This window comes from Macadamia integrifolia, chromosome 9, assembly GCF_013358625.1.
Source record: "Macadamia integrifolia cultivar HAES 741 chromosome 9, SCU_Mint_v3, whole genome shotgun sequence".
Classification (NCBI taxonomy): domain Eukaryota; kingdom Viridiplantae; phylum Streptophyta; class Magnoliopsida; order Proteales; family Proteaceae; genus Macadamia; species Macadamia integrifolia.
In genome coordinates, this window is record NC_056565.1 from 804,076 (window position 1) to 827,717 (window position 23,642).

Below are 23,642 nucleotides of genomic sequence, written 5' to 3' on the forward strand. Positions count from 1 at the left end.
TTGGGGTTTTTAATTTAATAAAAAAAAAAAAGGGAAATCTTGCTACTAGAGATAAGTTTTATTAATTTTTTCGTTATTTTAAGAACTAAAAGAAAAGCTTTAATCAAAAGGGAGTTGCAGAAATAGTTCAATCTCAATTTCAATTGAGTGATTCTAATAGTCGTACATGCAATCATTTGTATTAAAGGGTATCATAAATAATTGGTGGTTTCCACTAAGAGTATCAATTGGTTGGTTCGATCGGGGTTTTTTATTTTTTTTTTTTTTTTTTTTTAGTTTTAATTGTTTCAGGAAGAAGGTGTGAACTCTGCACTAGCACGGGGGCCATGAGGGAATGTGCAAGAACATCAATAGGAGTGAATATTTTGTATTTCATAGGACAGGCATCATTTCACCCCCTTTGTGTCTAGGTGCAGGGGCCACACTAGGTAGCGTTCTTTTGCCTTAATCGCTTTTATCAATTTATTCTGATTTTGGGTTGCTAAGGAGTTTAGTGACAAAAATCAATGTGTTTATTACCAAATAATCTCATCAATTCATTCTGATTCGAGCTCTTATTAGTTTATTATCAATCTAATATAAAATATCATAATAAACATTAATTTTATTATTCTTTAATCTTTTTTCAATTTCATTCCAAGATGTGGGTTCAAATTAGTTTATAAAATTCAAGAGGAAAAAGGTTTTGTGCAAGCACGAATCGGTTTGATAAGAGATAATCATCTATGGTGCATCCCTTTAGTCCCATCTGATGATTGTATACGAGATCATTCATCAGACACTGTCGTGCACAAATCAAAATCAAAATCAATACCAAACTAATAAACAACATCGGTCGGTTTAATCAATATGGATTATTTATTTATTATTAATTTTTTTTAGGGCTGGTATTGTAAATATTGGCAGATAGGTGGCGTGTTCGTTAGGTTTTTAAATTTTTTTTTAAAAGGCGCCAATTCATGGCGTTTTGAGTCTTTTATGGGTATATTGACGAATTAACTGAAACATTCTGCTCAACCGTCCCTAAGGCTGCGTTTGGACCACGTCTTTTGGGTGCAATGGACGTCACTGCCGAGTCACCCAAAAAGTAAATGGACAAAACTACCCCCACTCGAAAACTTAACTAGCTGAAAGTTCTGACCTTGGAACATGTCCGTTTCGAATATGGCGATAGTATGGCTGTGGTAGTTTGGGTATTTAAATGGAAAAAGCACGGAGGACAAAAGTCACGTCATCTTGTTTACCCAAAAAAACTTCCCCACCTTCTTTTTTTGCACTTTACAGGCACTATATAGTTGACACTTGTTAGGATTGATGTTAAGGGCGATTGGCGGCTTCGATTGCTTAATGATGAAGGCTTTGTTTGGCCTCTATTATTAAATTTTGACATCATTTTTTTTTTTTAAAGATCAATAATCTTCAAAGAATAATAAAAGTAAGAGTGGTTATTCATATAACAAATATAAAGGCATGTACTTCTCTTCTGGAGATTATAATATTATAATATATTTTTCTTACATAATAAATAATGGGATCTACATAAATATTCTCCCTTATTCTGGTCATGTTGACCTTTAATCAATGATATTGTTCTCTAGACCCTCATTTGAGAAGTATGCATATTTCTTCTTATGACGATATCATGGGACACTCAACCATTTCCATTTTAATATAATTTGATTGTCTCAACTCAAAATTAGAAGTGCGTCTATCCACACAATTCCTAATTCGTCATAACCATTTGGGCAATTCATAGATGTGTCGATAATGTCTATACTATTTATTATTGTCGAGAATCTGTAGAAGGCCGAACGTCAATCCTATAAGAACACATAAGGCAAAGGCCCAGATGTGGCTACGGGATTAGTCTTCCGACGCCCAAGTTAGAGACCGGTGCAACAGTATTCAGAGAGTAATGGCGAGTGAGTAAAACTTACCTCTGGAAATACCTTGGTTCTCTCTTATAGGATTAGGTCCTAGAGAGTCCCACTAGGAAACGTCCTTATGCTTCTGATGAGCTTGGGGCGGTTTTGGAGGATCCCATCTTGCACGTCTCCTCTCTCTATAGGGAATATTCCCATCCCTTAGGGATCATCTCGCCTTTAGGCGGGTAGTCCTATTACGACTCCATCATTGAAGGTGGACTCAAGTCTTCTTGTTATCTTGGTATTCGAAGTCCTAGCTTCCTATAGTGCTCCAAGTTCCTATTGTAGCTGGACGCCACGTATCGACATCTTGTTGGGCAGTTAATTTGTGCGTATCATTATTGATACACATGTATAGACATACAAGAGATGTATGACAATACAAAAAAAAAATATAAAAGTATCTTATTGAATTAGACTCTAGAATTTCACAAGTTGCTAATCTAGACAATGCCTTCTGTATCAAATAAAAACTAAAATGGAGAGCAACTTCAAAATATGTAAATTTTATAGAGGTTTCAGTGTTATATGTTGACAGGAATATTTCACATGGTAGTCAATTCCAGACTCCGCCTTAATCCTCTTCGTGACATAGATAATGCCTTTTTAGATGATACATATAGGATAGCCACGAACCTGTCAGATATTTTGGTAAAGACGAGAGGGATTCCTTGCAAATACAATATTGACTTGATTTCTCTTCCTAGTTTCTTTGAAGGTGGGTTTTCTATTGAGTTGGGATCATTTTTCTTTTGAAGGGGTTTTCTATGAGTCTATGCCATATTTTCTTTTGAAATGGGTTTTCTATTGAGTGTGGATCACCTACCCATATGTGAATATTTTGCGAATGATTTCATGATGACATGTGTTTCTTACTTTTATAAATGCCTTTTCATATGCCATTAAGATCATCTGAAAGACATCATTTGCTATTAATAGCATTTATAAGGGTATTTGTGAAAGTAGAAGGACATGTATTATCACAAAATTGTTTGTAAAACATCATATGCGAACAAGCGACATGACCTCTTTTCTATTAGGAGGGGAATAGAAAAAAAAGAGCGTAGCCCAAAGTAACAATGGGTGATGATTAATGACCCTACAAAGTTTAATTATTTTTTCCCCTTAAAAATAGTTGCATCTATATTAAAAATTAGGGAGAAACAATCCTTACATAGTGTTCCTTATGCCTAAACGCAATTGGGTGTGAAAAGACCTAGCTGCCTCTGTGCATGTTGGATATTCTTATGTCCAATTGTGTCTGAGTGTGAGAACTTGCCTAACGAGGTTTCTTATTCCTAAAAATTAAATAAGAATATAGGATTAGCATTCAAGCATTCTTGTACAGGAATACAAAAAACAAATATTTATTCACCTTCTACCTTTGGCATTGCTATCAATAAAGAGGGAAAACCAACTCAAAGAAAACACCCTAACTCATGTAAACCGATATCTAGGTTTGTTTGTGACATCCCATTCATTGTCGTTGCAATAGAAAAATGGAGGAGAACTCCAAATTGAAGATACTCTAGATTGGTCAGGCATCTTTTTGAAGTAGCAAATCAGCCACTATATTGACTTCCCTATAACAGTTCGAAATCTTTCCAATATGAGAGTCCAAATAGGCATTGTAATGAAATCATTGTTGGCGAAAGCACCATGGAATGTTGTGATATATTTGGAATGTTATTCTCTCTCTCCTCCTTATGTGCAATGAAACAAAACCTTAGAAGAGAGAGACAGCGAGGCGGTGCAGGGTGCGCTTCCCTCGCAGAAAATAATCACCCAAAGTTAAAATATAAAAAACCGTACGTAAACTCACACCTAAAGACATGCAAAAGACTCCCTAATTTTACAAGATAGTTAGACTGGATATCTAACTGGGGATGAAAGAGGGCATGATGAGTACCTTTTTGTTTCACAAAACCCAACCCTTTTCCGATAAAGATAATACCATATTAAGATCAGTATGGTGGGGGTGGGGCCAGAGTTTCCTCTTTATATATTCAATTGCCATCGTTAAACTATATGTGAGAATATCTTACACAATTAAAAAAAAAAAAAATGATACTATAAAAATTATCACTATTTTAATAGAGCAAGAGCAAAGTATACCTGATTGGTACAATTGGATAAGATTATTTGATTGGTCAAATAATTTGTCACGTGGCATTTTTAGGTGTTTTAATTTTTGTGAATACGCGGACTCTTAAGTTGTTTTTTTTTTTTTCTTTTTTAATGATGGGTATCCAAATCCCTCCAGAGTAGACCTGTAAGCCCATATTGACCCCACAATCATATACATTTGGGAATACTAGGGTTGAATGAGAATTATTCAATTTTCACTGAAAGCATTAAAGAGCACTAAACACCTTCGTGTGAGTGGCCCCAAGAAGATAAGAGGAGTCGAACTCGGAACCACATGTTTCTTGAGACGAAGGTTCCTTGCCAACTTGGTTGCCCTTTTGGGGTTCTCAAGTCCCTCTCTCACATGAAGTTTCAATAAAAAGAATTATGTGTGCCAAGTGATGAAATAGAGCTTCGAGAATCCATGACCATTGGAGAGAGCATAGTAGTATTGGTCGCATAGATTTAGTTCACGGTATCATTCATTAACAATATCGATATCAATGTTGATACATATTGATCGTATTGGGCTGTATCATCCTAATTCCAGATAACTGTGATTGGTCGAAATATCGTAGATTTTTATATAGAGACATCCATGACCATCCATGCCAATACACGAGAGAATATATCAATGCATTTGAGTATGAAATTTGACAAGTGACGTATCCAAATTGTTCTCTATCTATCTAACATCGGAATTGCCATACTATTTGATCATTTGATAAAATTTTATGGATCTTGAAGATAAATTTTGGTTTGATCCAAAAATAAATAAATAAATAGAAGGAGAAGAGAAATTTTTCTTGATAAGTCATAAAGTCATATTTTCCATTGTTAAGAAGCAAAGTTTACTAGCAGTATGTGGCATGTCACAATCACATACATATGTTTCTTTACCAAGAAATATAAGATATAGAAAAGTTTGGGTATGGTCCCAGCAAACTTAAATTTTTTTCTTTTTTTGGCTAATAATAGGCATCCACGCCGGCCTGACTGTCCCTCAGGTTCATACTAATTGTACACCGACAAACCTTAATTATCTCTCTATTTTATCCATTTAATTCCTTGTAAATTAAATTGGTTGAAGCAACCATTGCATTCTATAGTAAAGAGATGAAGAATGCTCATCTCTTTGTTTCTTTTGTGACTCCAGATTAAGCTTCTTTTCTCCATCTTTCTTTGCTTTTTACACGCATTGTTAGGAGGGAGTATTTGGTGAAAAGTATCTTATAAAAATAAAATAAAAAGTATTTGGTGAAAGTATTCATCAATCCACTACGACTTGGGTCCCAATAAAGGATCCAACTTTCCTCCATAAAGATCATCGCTAATAGAGTGCCCATAGAGCCCTGGGAGTGCGAAAAGTAGAAGAGATAAATCCACTGGTCCCTTACTTTTACCCACATAATCCATCCACTCCCTGACTTGATCCAAATCCAACACCCTATCTCGACTTAATTAACCCAAGAATCAGAGGATGCAGCCACTATCGTTGCTCAAGGGATAAAGAGGTCGAGGCCAAATGCAGAGAGAAGGGGGACAGCAGCCTGGTTTGCACGACAAGCGGAAGAGACAGAGATGGGAGTGGGAGAGAGAGAAAGGAGTTGCATGCGAGTTAGGTTGTCGGGTACGGGTTGAAATAGGGAGTGGGGTTTAAGTGGGTAAAAGGCTTTTTTTTTTTTTTTTCAATTTGACTGACACCAATCCCAATTCAGCCCGATTCATAATATCGGAATTGATTCTTGATAGAGACAGATTCAATTCTTAATTCTAATACCTTAAACTTAGGTTTGTGAGCATCACACATGAAAAATAAGGGGTCCCCAATTAAAATCGGTTTGTTCTATAGTTTATTACATTAATTAAATTTCCTTAGTTTATACTTTATATTTCATGTCATTGACATGCTTACGATAAATGTAAATAAAAAAGAAGATTCGAAGATGTCTGTTTCAACATTAAAAGTAAGAGACACCCATTATGTACTTATCCTAATTAATCCTTTAAAATTCTAAAAAGGAGTTGCAGTGTTTCACGTTGAGATGAATCTACTTTCACATGCCAGTCAATTTCACACTCCACCTTAATCCTCTTTGTGACATAGAAAATGTTTCTTTAGAAGATATATAGAATAGCCATGAGAGGGATTCCATGCAAATACAAACTTGACTTGTTTTTTTATTTTTTATTTTATTTATATTTTTATGTGGGGTTTTCTATTGAGTTTGGATCATCTATTCATACATGAACACTTTTCGTATGGTTTCATGATGATATATATTCGGCTCCTCCCCAACGATTTGAGCATCCAACCATTTCCCTCTCAGCCATTGGATGAGTGGAAGGGATAATGGTTGACGTTGAAGAGGATCTTTTTTCCTATTAAAGCTTTTTATGTTACCATTAAGAGCATTTTTAAAAGGACATTTATGAAAGCTAAAAAACATGTGTTATCACAAAATTGTATGCAAAGCATCACCTCCAATGGACAAGTGAAATGGCTTCTTTTCTATCAAGTGGGAGCAGGGAATCGCTTAGAAACAGGGGAGTTGTTCAATTATGTTGAATCATTTATCATAAACTCTATTTAAATGACAATCCTTGAAAGTTTTTCCTCTCCTCCAGGTCAAATAGCAGCCGCACTCTCTGATATGATTAACCATCTACATCTATATTGGTAATTCATATAATTGTATTAGGTTGGGATTGCTATTTGATGGTATGGCCATTACACCAATGTGGGATATCAAGGAGACACATGCATTTAAATGTCACCCTCTATATCTAGATGTAAGGGCACGCAACTAAGTATCATTCTTTTTACCAAAAAAAAAAACTAAGTATCATTCTTTTTCCCAATTGTTTTAATTAGGAACATTCCAGATTCCGCGATCCAACTTGATACCTATCTCTTCTAGTTTTCGGTGCCCATCATGTCCTACACTCATGAAATGTTTTATACTCTCCGACCTAAAAATATTTACGTTGGAACCCAATAAAATTGCATTTCTACCAAAAAAAAAACCCAATAAAAATTGCATAGCTACAAGTAGATCACTAGTCATTGATCCAATCAGCCCAATCCACGTCGGAATAAACCATTGTCAACAAAGAGCTGTATGGTCAATGGGACACTTGGGTGATTTTTGACAACTTAGTGGAGGCGGCAATGAGGCTGTGCACTGGTTATGCTCCATCCATGTTCGTTTTCCTTGATAAGTCAAAAAATTAGTTCTATCGTGACAAAATAATACATTATAAATGAAGATGAACCATCAGGTCCTCAACACGGAAAGTGGATTAGGTTCATGTACAAGAAAGTTGTCGTAAACCTGATCCGAAATACGAAAAGATACTTGAATTTAGAATCTATTAGATGAAGAGAAAAAAATACGAAACGATACTTGAACCTGATCTGCTCCCCTCAATACAAGGGAATAATGCCTTGGACCTTGGTTCCTATTTCTTAAGGTAAAACCTGATCCACACTCCTCCTCTGTGGGCTGTGGCTGCATTAATATTTTCCTTTTTTTTCAACTTATCTAATTATCTCCACTGAATCATTAGACTTTTCGCTGAAAGTGCCTCAGGTGACTTAGAAGTCAGAAGAGGAGTGTGGGAAGGAGAATAAGACAATTTTTTTTTTTGGATTCAAAACAAAATAAAGATAGATTAACTAAACTTAGGACTATTACATATCATATTCGAGTAATATTCTTTCTTTGATAGAGTTTTTAAGTCCCCCACGTAATTAACATTAGATATCATACAAAAGTTGAGGTAAGTAGAGTGATTATCTAATTCTATACATACTAATATCAAAGTTCTAGGACAGAAATTAAGCATAAGACTATGATTGGAAGAAGACGCAATTGAATGTTGACTGATGACTTGGGAGAGGAAGTAGACAGCTAGTAATCAGCGTGTGGTTCACGTAGAAATGACATAGAAAAGCTTTGGGTATGAAACAGAAACGCAAGACAGTCAACATGGGGGGCTAGAAATTCTTTCCCAGTTTCGCAATCTTTTCCAAACACGTGATGGATTGGTACCATAAATGACTCAAACTTCCTTTTTTTTTTTTAATTAATCAAGGTTTCTGAATCAACTTATGCGCACCTTGACTAATCCTTAGAGATACTAGCGCAAGAGATAGATTAGTTTCGATCATGTCAGAAGAAGATACTGATACACAATGGTGGTTGTTAATATTATCCTTGATAATGATCATCGCAGCAGGTAACAAATTGTCTGGCCGATGGTTTTGAATTTTTAAGCATTCTTTAGTTCTTTTAAAATTTCTCTCTTCTTGTACTCCAAGATTTCCATGCTAGTCATAGAAAATTTTGAAAACTCTGCAGGTGTTCTCTTCCAATTTTTTCTTAATCTCTAGTGCTCCTGCAATCTCATAAACTCAATTTCAGTGACCACCTCTTGAAGTTTTTTCCTCTCCTTCAGGTCAGGTAGCAGCCGCAAGCTCTATAAGCTCTTTACAGAGCGACAAAGAAGTACTGCTGGAACTGAAGACATTCCTTCAAAGTAACAACCCATTCAACAGAGGTCGATACACGGAATGGAACAACAATTCTTCCCCATGCAACTGGCCTGGAATTTTTTGCAGTGTCAATGAACGGGTCATCGGCATCAACCTTTCCAACTACGACATCTCAGGCAAGCTGTTTGGAAATTTCTCTAGTATTTCTGAGCTTTCAGAACTGGATCTCTCCGAGAACACGATTGATGGGCCCATCCCTGATGATTTTAACCGATGCAAGAATCTCAGATATCTCAATCTCTCTCATAATATCCTCCAAGGAGAGCTCAATCTCACTGGACTAATCAGTCTAGAGACACTCGACCTCACTGTTAATCGATTCTACGGTGGAATTGGATTGAATTTCCCTGCACTCTGCAACAACTTGGCTACTCTAAACTTGTCGATGAACAATTTCTCCGGCTCGATTGATGATTGCTTCAAAGAATGCTGGAAATTGCAATATCTCGACCTCGGTACCAATAATTTCAGTGGTCAGGTATGGTTGGGGTTTCAGAGGCTGCGAGAGTTTTCGGTGTCGGAGAACAATCTAGCCGGAGAAATCTCGTCGTCCATCTTCACTGAGAATTGCACTTTGGAACTTCTGGATTTGTCTGAAAACCACTTCGACGGATCAATTCCAAAAGGGGTCTCCAATTGCAAAAACTTACATTTTCTGGACCTGGCGGATAACCATTTCACCGGTCCTACTCCTTTGGAAATCGGGACGCTACCTAATCTTGTAACCCTGTCATTAAGGAAGAACAGGTTATCAAGAGAAATTCCAGAATCGTTCCTGAACTTGAATCAGTTAGCAGTTCTTGATTACAGTTGGAACAATTTTGGGGGAGATATTCAGGAAATATTCGGGAAATTCCAGCAGTTGCAGTGTCTTATATTGCATGGGAATGACTACACGGGAGGATTAACTACTTCAGGGATCCTCAAGTTGCCGAATCTCCTTCGATTGGATCTCAGCCTTAACAACTTTACCGGTCCATTACCCATTGAACTCTCTGAAATGCCAAGATTGAAGTACTTGTCCCTCGGCTTCAATCAATTCAATGGCAGCATTCCACCAGAATTTGGGAACTTCTCTGCTATCCAAGCACTCGATGTCTCCTTCAATAGACTGACCGGAAAGATACCTCCGACGATAGGAAAGCTGAGTTCTTTGTTATGGTTAATGCTTGCAAACAATTCGCTTACAGGAGAGATACCTCACGAGATTGGGAACTGCAACAGCCTATTATGGCTAAACCTTGCAAACAATAGATTATCAGGGACAATCCCGGCTGAGATTTCGAATATTGCCCAAAATCCTACTCCAACATTTGAGTCGAATCGAAATAGTAGCAAAGTCCCTTTCGATTCTGGCGAGTGCTTGACAATGAAGCGGTGGATACCAACGAACTATCCACCTTTCAACTTTGTGTATTCTCTGGTTACTAGGAAGAATTGCAAGAAGATTTGGGATTCTTTACGCAAAGGGTATCCAATGTTTCCGGTCTGTGCTCCTGGTTCAATTGTCAGAACTCTACAAATCACTGGTTATCTCCAGCTCGCCGGAAACCAGTTATCGGGGAAGTTACCCCCAGAAATCGGCAAGTTGCACAAATTAACTCTCGTTGATGTTGGAATCAACAATTTGTCCGGAGAGCTCCCACCTGAGATCGGAAATATGCCTCTCACGGTCCTAAACCTCTCTTCCAATGGATTCTCTGGTAAAATCCCTTCGGAACTCGGTAATGTCAAGTGCTTGGAGTACCTGGATTTGTCCAACAACAATTTCTCCGGCGAGTTCCCTACAAGCTTGATCAAATTGACTGAACTGAACAAATTTAACGTCTCCTACAATCCACACTTATCCGGCATAGTTCCATCGATTGGACAATTGGCCACGTTCGAGATAGATTCCTTTCTCGGGGACCCTTTGTTACTTCTTCCAGATTTCATGAAGGGCAACAACAGCAACAGAAGTCCCCCACCACTGTCAAACAGCAAACCCAGAGGAAATCAAAAGAAAACGAGGATGAACGTTTTCCTGTGGTTCTTAGCTGGTTTCCCCGTAGGTTTGGTTCCCTCGGTCATCTTCTTTAATACATATCCGGGGAAGCTCCTTCACGATTGGCCATGTTTGAGATAGATTCATTCTTCCGGGACCCTTCTTATATCTTCCGAATCTCACGAATCACAACAGCACCAATACAAGTCCACCAACAATTGGCCAAGATGATCGTTTATTGTTCTTTAACTTGTTTTCTCATAGGTGGGTTTGTCGCTCATTGTTGTGGATTCTATCTGTGGATCAGAAAATGGTTCTTGTACGAGAACTTGATCTTTTCTCTCATATATCCTTTCATCATCGGCTATTAGCTTGCTATATAAGATGTCATATAAGTGGACAAAAAACCCGTAGATCCCTCTCTTGAAAAATAAATAAAAAATTTGCTATACGTAACCAACCTTTTACGCATGCTCATGTTGAGGGCCTTGTATTTCTCTATCTTTGTTGTAGTAATAAGGATTTACTATAGTGACATCATATAAAAAAAGAGGAAATATCATTCCCTTCCCATGTGGTCGTAATATCATATTCTCCTTAGCTAGTTTGAAAAATATCATTGCCCTCCCTTTAATCTAAAAGATTTCATCAATCGTCCCATTATTCGCTAATGATGTTAAAGAGGCAATTAAAAAGACAATATTACACTTTCATCTTTGTCAACATAAGAAATTCCCAAATTGATCACAGCCCTACGATTTTTGGGAGAGAAGAGAAGAGAAGCCAGATACTTTCTCATGTCTATCAGGCATGGGTAGCAACAAGATCTCATGGATAGTTTTTTTGGAGAACAAACCAGAGCCATTGGATCCCCTAAAGACAGATGTCAAGCAACCAAGCAGCTATGGACACTCCGCGACCTTTGCTATATGGAGAGGAACCAGATCATGATACGGCAATTTTGATTGTTGGATTGATGGAACATGGTCATGTAATGTATTGAGATGCATTCTCATGTATGTGTAATCTGATTACTACAATACACGCTATCATCATCCAAAATTTTAAAACTTCAAATTTTTTGCGGCAGACATGTTTTTTACTTAAATTTCACACGTGAACACAAGATTGAAGGTCAACTTGTATACAAAATTTGAGCCAATTAATGTAATCTGACATGAGACAATGAGTGGTTCAGTAAAATTTTGGGAGGTTCTTAAGTAGGGTTGGCCAGTTGAACTGTTAATGATAAGGTGTGGTTTGGTTGGTGTTACGATGATGTGGCAAGCAAGAGATCAGGACTAGAGGCTGGGTTTCATTTAATTAGACAAATCTTTCTTTTTATTCTCTGGTTTGTGCATGTTTTTCCTCACTTCGCTTATTTGTCAAGAAACAAGATCCGGAAGGAGAAGAAAAATAATGTCGAAATCACATAATTTCACCTAGATTAACATATATGACATATGGTTAACTGTCTAAATCTATATTGGAATTCATATAATTGTTTTAGGTTCGAGATCACTACTTGGTCACAAGGCTAGAGTACCAATGTGAGGACCAATCAGGGAAGGTGCACATGCATCCAACCAGGAGTCAGGGTGGTCTTGACGCCACCCCTGTGTCTAGGCATAGAGGCACACAACCCGATAACTTTTTTTTTTTTATTGGGAAAAAATATACTAAGATTAAAAATCATAATTAAGTACATCAATTCTACACAGTTCATAATTTATCCTACATATATTTACCAATGATGCTATAGATAATATATAGTCCACAGTTGGACACTTTGTTGCTTCTTTGTGGTGGAAGGTTTTAGAACCTGAGAGATCATTAATCTTTGAAAATGTAGCAAAATGCAAAAGTGGTCATGCTTCCTTTGTAGGTTGTGGAATAAGATGAAGTAACTTCTATACTGAGAACCAAACTTCATTTATATTCTATCATTTGTTGATTGCCAGCTTCATGCCTAACAAAATTCCTTCTGCTTCAACTGCCTCTCTTTGAGTAGCTGTAGTAGAATTTGTGTCCATGAACCTAAACTTGCCCTGAATGAGAATTCTATACGCCCATCCTGAGGCTGAGGTCAAAAGATTAGTTGCACTAGCACAAACTAAAATTGGGTATGACAAAAAATGTGTATGAAAACTTATATTCAAGCTTCCCAGACCATCTGTATTGAGTAAGATAGAATCATTTGGGCACATGGAATATAGATTAAGATGAGCAATCCATTTGTTAATATTTTTTAATACTTTATTAGGAGTGATTTTAAATGCAACTATCTCATTTCTATGTTTCTAAATAATGTATAATATAATAGTAAAGGAATTTAAAACCATACCATCGAGAAAGCATTTTATGGAGAAATAAGTATTTTACCACCTATACAAATGATGTTTGATTTATGTTTTGTTACTTTAACTATCACTGATGCTACCGTCCCATCATAAATCCTTTTCTTTTATTTTTTATTTTTTAATTCTTTCACCATATCTTACCAACAATCATATATAACTTGTTATCTACCAATCCAAACAATCTAAGCAATTGATGAGACTATAAAGACTCAATTTCGACAGTCACATCATAGAATACACAATAGAGAAGAATAACAAGTTCTCATTCAATGGAAGTTCCTTAAAGTTCTCATTCAATGCAAGTTCTCTTCTGAAACACAAGACAATATTTAGAAAATAAGAAAACAAACAATGTATACGAATTTTACAAGGTTTGGTAAGGTTGGCAACGTCCCCGATGAGATGAGATCATGCTTCACTATCAATAGAGAATAGGGTTACAACGCTCGTCCTCACACCTCTCAGCATTGCTTGCATTACAGAGAAAGAAACCCCCGCTACAGATATATAGCAAAAAACCCTAATCTAGAAAGTACACAATTACCCTCAAATAAAAAATTCGAGCTGGGAGCTATGCCCCCTACACCTCCTGCTATGTAGGGGGCCTCCTGCCTCCTTGCAACCCCCAGGGCCTGCTAACAGGCTAGCGGGGCCGCCATCCTGCCTGTTGAGGCGCTACACCAGTAATTCCTGGATTAAACTGTGACGGAATACAAGACATCGTACACCAACAAAAAGAACCTGAAATACAACCAATGTCTTCTGAAACACGAGCTAAAAGACAAGTGTTGGAAAGTAACTCCAAAGAATAAAGGAAATAAACCAGAAAAATAAAAGAAAATCTATGTCTAAGAAGAATAACAACTAAATGGTATGGACATGAATAAGTCTGTTATGTTTTCAAATTTTCTTGGAGTAGTTATTCAACATCATTAAAGAATAATATATCATTATGAACATTCAAAATCCAACAAAACAATGAAGTTTGTTTACGTCAACAAAAAAAAAAAAAAAAAAAACCATGAATAGGGAGTAAGGATGATGAATAGGGGAAGAAAATAAATGCACTTCAAAATTGAAGGCAAGCAGCAAGCAGGAGATGGAAATAGAGCTATTTTCTCTACTTTTTTCCTTTTACTTACAGCTAGCAGCAGGAAGTTTTAGAAGAATCCCAAATGTCTCACAAAGCCGATGGTCATTGCTTCATTGAGGTCGCACGAAGCCGATCATCGTTGGGGAAGAGAGTGGCGGGTCGATCGTCGCAGGGGAAGAGAGTCGTGGGTCTTTCAATCGCAGGGGAAGAGAGTCACTACTCTCTGAGGAAGAAAAGTTCAAACCCTAGAAAATGAAATAGAAGGAGGAAAAAGGGATGGGGATTGGAAGTTTAGGAGAACTGGATCAGGACAACGCGAAATGGGTCGTTGATGCTTAGTTGTTCGATCATCCTTGGCAACGTGTCATGATGAGAGACTCACCGCGCGAGATCTCCCTGCAGAGGATGCTTTTCCATCAAGCAGCCCCCCTTCGTTATCTCCACGTTCCTTAGATTGAAATATTTGATAGCCCCCTATTTTGAATCTCAAATATTTGAAGGTCTTCGATAGCCCATTTGTCAAATATCATTGTGGACTTTAGGAAGCAACAAGTAAGAAGAAGACGGTTATTGTTAGGAGCATTATAGCAGACGAAATAAAAGGGGAGGTGGTTAGTTTTGATTAGAGACACAAGGGGACAGTTTCTATTTCTTCTTCCCCCTTTTGTTGATCCATCTTACTTTATTTGAGTTTTTTGTCTCTATTTCTTTAATTGACTTGACACTATAATTGAAAAATCAAAAGAAGCATGCTTGAATGATTTTTTTAGTTCTTTCTCTATTGCTTTAATTACATGAGGTGGAAATTCAAGGTTATGGGGGACCACTCAACGATCTTATCACATAGACAACACCTTGGATAACATATCAGCTATGACTTTGGATAGTCCATTTTGATTGCTTTGTCTTGTTATTTTAACAGAAATATTATGCCTTGAAGCCAACTTTGGTTACCTTCTGTAAAGGAGAGTTACATTAAGGTTTTTCAATATTTTTTTTTTATAATAAAAATAAAAATACTTCACCAAGTAGAGAGAAAGTGATTTACATCAGTGTACAATCTGAAATTATAAATTGAGATTGTTTTGCTATTGGTGATATCCTAGGAATTACTATTACCACTTCATTACTGGGCCTGAAATAAAAAATTACAATATAAAAGAGGATTCCCTGTCTGATTTCATTTTTCTCACATTAATTAAGCTACGGATATACTGCACAAAAAAACAGACATGCGATTTACTAAGTCACTTAAATATATGTATTAACACATTCAAGACAAGCATGTGATTTTTTGCTTGGTAATATAGCATCTTGAGATTCAACGTACGTAGTTATTCCTTAATCTCATAACCGTTCGGTACTTGTAGGTCCATGAGAAAGGCTCTCACAGGTGAGTCATTGCCCTCCCTTATTAAGACATGGCCATGGGGAGTTGGGTACCCGTAAAAAGTGGGGATAAGTGGATAAGAAATAAAAACTAATCCGGCTATGTTAACACCAAGAGAATCTTTATGGGGAAGACATTTGTGAGTGTTTTAGGGAGACCACAATGCGTTTTGGGGCATTGGATTTTTGGTTATTATAGTATGGGGAAATTAAAATTATGTTTTCACAGTTTATTGGATTTGTAATGCTCCTCTCTCAATTCTCATAATGCTATTAGGGTTTTCGAGATTTTTTTGTGGGTGTCTTAGGGAGACTACACAGACACACACGAAAGAGAGAGAGTAATGTTTGGCAATCGGTCCCTTTTATTTTCAAAAGTAATATTTTCTTGGAGAAAGTTTTCCTTTGCCCAAGATAAAGGAAATATGTGCCCCACGTATTTATGAACACCAGCTTAGCATGGCAGCTTCAGCTTAAATAGTCGGTGCCTAGAGGAGGAGATTGTAGAATCAACTCTATCATATTTATGTGTGAGTGAGTGTAAGAGTAGATGGCCATTGGCCCTACTAACGCTCAATAGACCAGCGGCGCTTAATATGATAGTAGATAAGGAAAACAAAAAAATATTATCGGCCCAGAGATCCAGCCATCCAAATGTGTGATCTGAAATCACAAGTAAAGAGGAGGTGATGGATAGATTCTGGTTGGTGTCTGCAAAACACACAAGAAGTATCAATGCTCAACCATCTCCCTAGAATATCTTGGATTGGTATTCCATTATGTAGAGTTCTCCAGAATTTTATTTTATTTTTTAAATTTCGGGTGAATTCTTAGTTTTCAAAAAAAATTCCACCACTTACGGTGAAATCCTTGAATTAAGTTCTGATGATCAATACTAGAACAGGTATTGTGAAATCTAGCTCTAGCCTGGGTAGAGTAGGCACCATTGGCGGTCAAAGTGCATCTCCATTTATCACATTGGGAAGTAGGGATGATCTTGGTAATTTCCCTAAGAGTGTGAGAATTAAGAAAAGCTCCCAATAATTTCAGATTCCAAGAATTATTGTGAATGAAACGATTTACTTTGTGTTGGCACGAAAATTCCTCCCTTAACTACGGTCAGTTGATCATATTGGTGTGTGCGCAGGCATGCCTGAATCCTTCCTGACCGGATTCAAAATCAAATCTAACTTCAACCAAGCAATCTGGGGTCCTACTCTTGCCCCGATAGCTCCAGGGACTTTTTATGAATCAAAACCTTTGAAGGATGAGAGAATAAATCGCATTAATCCTTTCAAAAGGAATTTTTAAAATACAAAACTCTAAAATCTAACGTATAGACTTTGTGGATTGAAAATTCACAAAGAAGTGAACAAACAAGTTCTACTCCATCTCTTATTCTAAATACAGGAATGAAAAATACGAAATTGAAATAAAGAGTTGCACTGTTGGTTTTGTTTGAATGTGTTATTGTCCTCTGTATTAGGTGGCTTTTTCTCTTTATATACCTTGGATCCATTAACTGTTCCATCGCCCACGTTATTTGCCCACTTCGCCCATGAAGTGGTTCTTCCAATGTAGTGTTGCCACTTGTCCCACTAACTTTGCCTTATGCAGGTATACCTTAACCTCTTTGGCGAATAGGTATCAACTTTTACGTAGGTGACAAATTGATACGGTCAGCCCTTGTTTCCTTCCAAATACCCAAAACCACCCTTGCCACATCACCAGGGCTTATTTAGAAATTTGGGTGCCAACACTTTGTCAACTCTTTTGCTTTTGGGGAATATTGGTAAGAAGAGTAACTGTACTGGTAGAAATCCAAGGGTCATACTAAAAGAAGGTATCACGTCCATTCCCCACCAAAGATTTAACGCATTTTTTCATAGTTGGCAAAACAGATGCCATACTGTTCCAAACCCATGATCCACATTTGTTGTAGACCTTTGGGTCAAAAAGAGATTTTTGGTAGCAATACTTTGCCTGTAGGACTTTATACCAAGTCGCATTTGGTTCAAAAAGAAATTGCCACCCTAATTTGAATATTAGAGCTTTGTTCTAGGTATTAGCATCTTGGAGGCCTAGTCCTCCCTTTTTATATGGTTGATAAAAAAATTTCCATGCAATAAGATGTAATTTTTTTGATTTCATAAAATGACTTCCATTCCAAAATTTGATATAGATAGAGTCAATATTCCAGAAAATTCTGTCTGGAAAAGCAAAACATGACATGAGGTATGAAGGAATAGAACAGAGTGTAGATGGGATAAGGATTTTACGCCTAGCAAAGGAGAGCAATTTGGCCTTCCAAATCGAGAGACGATTATTGACTCTTTTGACTATATGATAGAGGTTGGCCACATGGCATCAGGGATGTAGGAGATTTGATCCTACATATTTGGAATCTTTAGAGATCTCCTTAATCCCAATAATCGAGCTCAGCCGCATTCGTTCACAATTAGGGATATTTTTACTGAAGAAAATCCCACTTTTATCAAAATTTATATCTTGTCTCATCAAGTCAGAAAATAGTTCTAAGACAGCTATAATAGCCAACAAATCCTTCGAAGTAGCTCAATAGAAAATGAATGTATCATCTGCAAACAAAAAATTGGATACTTCAGGGGCATAACAAGCTACTTTCATACCTTTGAAGGGATTTAGATTTATGTAGGTAGTGAGGAGGCGAGATAATACTTTCATAGCTGAAATGAACAGGTATGAGCTCAAAGGACATCATTGTCAAATACCCATAGTGGGTTCAAAAAACTCAAAAAATGATCATTCCTTTGATAGAAAACGTGACAGAATACATTAGGTAGCTTACCAGGTCACACCAATGTTCTCCAAAACCCAGGAATTTAAAAATAGCTCTAATAACACCCCCGGTCTATCATAAGCCTTTGCCATGTCAAGTTTAATGACAACAAATCTATTTTTTCCTTTTTTGTTTTCAAGAAATAGAAAATTTCATGAGCAATAATGATGTCAGAAATTTGACAATCAAGAATAAAAGCAGCTTGGAATGGAGAAATGACTTACAACAAATGGTTCCTGAGTCTATTGGCCATTATGTCTTAACAATGATTTTGTAAGACACAGTACACAGACTAATGGGTCGAAAATTTTCTAGTTAAGAACATTCCAAATCCCACCACCAGTGCTCCACCATGTCTAACACCTTATTGTATGTAGATATTTTTATACTCCCCGACCGTAAAATAAAGTTGAAACCCAATTAAATTGCATAGCTACCGGTAAATTAATCACTTGTCATTGATACAATCAGCACAATCCACATTGGAATGAAACATTAGCTTTTGAGAAGAACGATGAGATAATAGCAATCCATGAGACTGAGGATCCACTTCACTGCTTGCCAATGCTCTTCAGTAGGTACTTGAAAAAATTGACAAACCTTCTTTAATTACCGAGAAAGAGATATTAGCCCAAGTGAGTGTTGAACAATATAAGCATTCACCGTGCTGCGATAGAGAGCTGTATGATCAATAAGAGACACTCCAGTGAATTAAGACAACTTAGTGGAGGACGCAATGGGGCTGTGTACTGGTTATGCTCCATACATGTTCGTTTTCTGTGGTAAGTCAAGAAAATAGTTATGTTGTGACAAAACAATACCTTAATAATGAGTATGGGGCTCCTCTATGGTGCGATAGGGGTGGCAACAAAATATCCGACAACCTGGAGCATCTTAGGGTGTGCGCTTGTGTTGGGGTCCATGCTCGTATGTGCGTTGCATCCCTGTCGGGCAATAGAGGAGCCAAATCAGAGGATGGACCTCAACACAAGGGAATAATGACTTACCTTAATTCCTATTTTTTTCAAGGCATATCCTGAGTTAACTCATCCCACATGGTCGATGTGATATGATCCCCTCTAAGCACTCTGTCGTGGGCCTCATGCTAATACACGGTGGGTTGCATACAAGGAATAGGGATCCATATCGATCTCGGCCAAGTCTGATCAGATTTAAAATAGACATATTTTAGGTTGTTGGGAGTGTCAAAACCTAGCCTAAACAAAATCAAAACTAGTATGAGCTTCTTGGATCATGTTTCAGACTAGAGTTTTTGCATACTTTAGAATATATTGAGTTATTTACATAAACTGAAACCAAACCAATAAGAACCCAAAATAAAAATTGAATTCAAAATCAAAATCAAAATCAAACCAAAACTAGTGTGCACCTTTATTGGATCATGCTTTAGTTTCACTCATTTTCACACCAAAACCAATCCAAACCGACTGATTTGATATCCTAAATTCCAAGCATCCTAGGTATTTCATACAAGATCGGTCTGAGACTCTCGAGTCAAATCGAGGAAGATCAGAATCGAATGGGTGGGTGGGTGAGGGTGGGTAAAGATCAAGTTCACGTATAAGAATGTTCTCGTACACACCTGATCCGTGGATATAGAATCTATAAAATGAAGAGAGAGAAAATTGATTCTATATCCACAAATTAGAAGTGTTCTCATACATTCTTGTCTGTGAACCTGATCCGCTCTCGTGGATGGGTGGAGGTGGTGGCTGGGACTTTTTTCTTATTCTTTAGACGTGTGGTTTATTTCTTATTCTTTAAACACGTTTATTACCCTGGTTACCTTACCAGCAATTCTATGATGTGCCAAAACAAAACGCAATTGACTGTTGACCCAATTCCTGGGAGAGTAAGTAAACAGCTAGTGATCAGCGTGGATCATGTGGATCATGTAGAGCTGAGAGGAGAGGGGGGGCTGGAAAGTCTTCCATCTTCGCAATAACATTAAGATGGATCAGTATAAGTGTATTAACAGATGACATTACAAGAAAAATAAGAAAAGGAAGAGATAGATTAGCTCGATGATCATGTCAGAAGAAGACACTGATACTCCCTGGTGGTGGTTAATACTATTCTTGATAATCATCGCAGGTACCAAATTGTGTGCTCCTGCAATGTCAGTTTAGTTGGTCGATTTCTCTGTTATATATAGTCCAAGCTTTTCAATTGTTTCTCATAAACCTCATTTCAATGACAACCTCTCAAAAGGTTTTTTCGTCTGCTTCAGGTCAGCTAGCAGCCGCAAGTTCTTCACATAGCGACAAAGAAGTACTGCTGGAACTGAAGACATTCCTTCAAAGTAACAACCCATTCCACAGAGGGCGATATACGGAATGGAACAACTGTTCTTCCCCTTGCGACTGGCCTGGAATTTTTTGCAGTGTCAATGAACGGGTCATCGGCATCAACCTTTCCAACTATGACATCTCAGGCAAGCTGTTTGGAAATTTCTCTAGTATTTCTGAGCTTTCAGAACTGGATCTCTCCGAGAACACGATTGATGGACCCATCCCTGAGGATTTTAACCGATGCAAGAATCTCAGATATCTCAATCTCTCTCATAATATCCTCCAAGGAGAGCTCAATCTCACTGGACTAATCAGTCTAGAGACACTCGACCTCACTGTTAATCGATTCTACGGTGGAATTGGATTGAATTTCCCAGCACTCTGCAACAACATGGCTACTCTAAACTTGTCGATGAACAATTTCTCCGGCTCGATTGATGATTGCTTCAAAGAATGCTGGAAATTACAACATCTCGACCTCAGTGTCAATAATTTCAGTGGTCAGGTATGGTTGGGGTTTCAGAGGCTACGAGAGTTTTCGGTGTCGGAGAACAATCTAGCCGGAGAAATCTCGTCGTCCATCTTCACTGAGAATTGCACTTTGGAAATTCTGGATTTGTCCGAAAACCACTTCGATGGATCAATTCCAAAAGGGGTCTCCAATTGCAAAAACCTATATTTTCTTATTTTGGCGGATAACCATTTCACCGGTCCTACTCCTTTGGAGATCGGGACGCTACCCAATCTTGAAACCCTGTTATTGGGGAAGAACAGGTTATCAAGAGAAATTCCAGAATCTTTGCTGAACTTGAGTCGGTTAACATTTCTTGATTACAGTTGGAACGATTTTAGGGGAGATATTCAGGAAATATTCGGGAAATTCCAGCAGTTGCAGTATCTTCTATTGCATGGGAATTACTATACGGGAGGATTAACTACTTCAGGGATCCTCAAGTTGCCGAATCTCCTTCGATTGGACCTCAGCATCAACAACTTTACCGGTCCATTACCCATTGAACTCTCTGAAATGCCAAGATTGAAGTACTTGTTCCTCGCCTTCAATCAATTCAATGGTAGCATTCCACCAGAATTTGGGAACTTCTCTGCTATCCAAGCTATCGATGTCTCCTTCAATAGACTGACTGGAAAGATACCTCCGACGATAGGAAAGCTGAGTTCTTTGTTATGGTTAATGCTTGCAAACAATTCGCTTACAGGAGAGATACCTCACGAGATTGGGAACTGCAACAGCCTATTATGGCTAAACCTCGCAAACAATAGATTATCAGGAACAATCCCGGCTGAGATTTCGAATATTGCCCAAAATCCTACTCTAACATTTGAGTCGAATCGAAATAGTAGCAAAGTTCCTTTTGATTCTGGCGAGTGCATGACAATGAAGCGGTGGATACCAACGAATTATCCACCTTTCAACTTTGTGTATTACCAGCTTACCATGAAGAATTGCAGAAAGATTTGGGATTCTTTACTCAAAGGGTATCCAATGTTTCCAGTCTGTGCTCCTGGTTCAATTGTCAAAACTCTGCAAATCATTGGTTATCTCCAGCTCGCGGGAAACCAGTTATCGGGGAAGTTACCCCCAGAAATCGGCAAGTTGCACAATTTTACTCTTTTTCATATTGGAATCAACAACTTGTCAGGAGAGCTCCCACCTGAGATCGCAAATATGCCTCTCGTGGTCCTAGACGTCTCTTATAATGGATTCTCTGGTGAAATCCCTTCAGAACTCGGTAATGTCAAGTGCTTGGAGAACCTGGATTTGTCCAACAATAATTTCTCCGGCAAGTTCCCTGCAAGTTTGAACGATTTGACTGAACTCACAAAATTTAACCTATCCTACAATCCACTCTTATCTGGCATAGTTTCTTCGATTGGACAATTGTCCACGTTCGAGATAAATTCCTTTCTTGGGGACCCTTTGTTACATGTTCAGAATTTCATGAACGGTAGCCGCAGCAGTAGCAGTAGAAGTCCCCGACCACTGCCGAAAAAGAAAACGAGGATGAACGTTTTCCTGTGGCTCTTAATTGGTTTTTCCGTAGGTTTGGTTCCGTCGCTCATCTTCTTTAACACTTATCCGGGGAACCTCCTTCACAATTGGCCATGTTTGAGATAGCTTCATTCTTCGGTGAGAGTCGTGCGACAGCAGCAGCAATACAAGTCCCCCATCCCACCCCCATGGCCAAGATGATCGTTTTCCTGTTGTTCTTAACTTGTTCTCTATTAGGTGGGTTATGTCGGTCATTTTTCTATAAAAAAGGAAAATAAGGAGCAACTCAGTACTCAAGGTTCTGCTACTGCAGGTCTAGGAGGAGCAAGTATATGCAGTCTTACCCCTTGTTTGGCTTGTTACAATGGTACAATTGAATGCTTGTTTCATTTTTCTTTAATTATTTAAAATTCAATGGTAAGATGTGATTTGGTTGGTGTTACGATGAGTGGCAATAATGATATGATTTGTTTGGTGTTATGATGATGTGGCACTCAAGAGATAAGAGCCTAGACTAGATGTTGGGCTTCGTTTGATTAGACAAATATCTCTCTTTTCTTTAGTTTATGCATGCTTTTCCTCTTAATTGTTCAAGAATTGGGATAAGGGAGGGCAAGAAAAGCAGAGCTGAAATCGGATAATTTCAGCTAGATGAACATATATGACACATGATTAATCGTCGAAATCTATATTGGAATTCATATCATTATTTTAGGTTGGAGATTGCTTCTTGATCACATGGCCACTGCACCAATGTGGGGACGAATCAATGGAGGTACATATGCATCCAATTGGGGGGAAAGTGATATTTATGCCACCCTTTATGTCTAGGTGCAGTGACACACAACTAGCTAATGTTCTTTTTACTAATTATTTTAATCAAGAACGTTCCAAATCTAACCAAGGGGGTAGCGTAGTTGGTGAGTAACGAACTTGGTATGAGCCGTAAACTCTGACGTCCTGAATTCAATTCCCATTAAGCACACCTTGGGTCACTCACACGAGGTATTTAGTGCTCTTCACCTCAGGACTAGTTTCGGCAAGGATTCATATCAATCTCAGTCA

At 37.8% G+C, this 23,642-nt stretch overlaps 2 protein-coding genes across 2 annotated transcripts; both read left to right on the plus strand.

Annotated features, from left to right (window-relative positions):
• Positions 1-8,153: 8,153 nt before the first annotated feature.
• Positions 8,154-10,939, plus strand: LOC122088787 (probable LRR receptor-like serine/threonine-protein kinase At1g74360). Its single transcript, XM_042658115.1, has 2 exons — positions 8,154-8,294; positions 8,514-10,939. Exons 1-2 carry the CDS (start codon positions 8,225-8,227, stop codon positions 10,733-10,735), a joined length of 2,292 nt encoding a protein of 763 aa, XP_042514049.1. The 5' UTR covers positions 8,154-8,224; the 3' UTR covers positions 10,736-10,939.
• Positions 10,940-20,257: 9,318 nt separating this feature from the next.
• Positions 20,258-22,964, plus strand: LOC122089922 (probable LRR receptor-like serine/threonine-protein kinase At1g74360). Its single transcript, XM_042659699.1, has 2 exons — positions 20,258-20,369; positions 20,506-22,964. Exons 1-2 carry the CDS (start codon positions 20,300-20,302, stop codon positions 22,701-22,703), a joined length of 2,268 nt encoding a protein of 755 aa, XP_042515633.1. The 5' UTR covers positions 20,258-20,299; the 3' UTR covers positions 22,704-22,964.
• Positions 22,965-23,642: the final 678 nt, after the last annotated feature.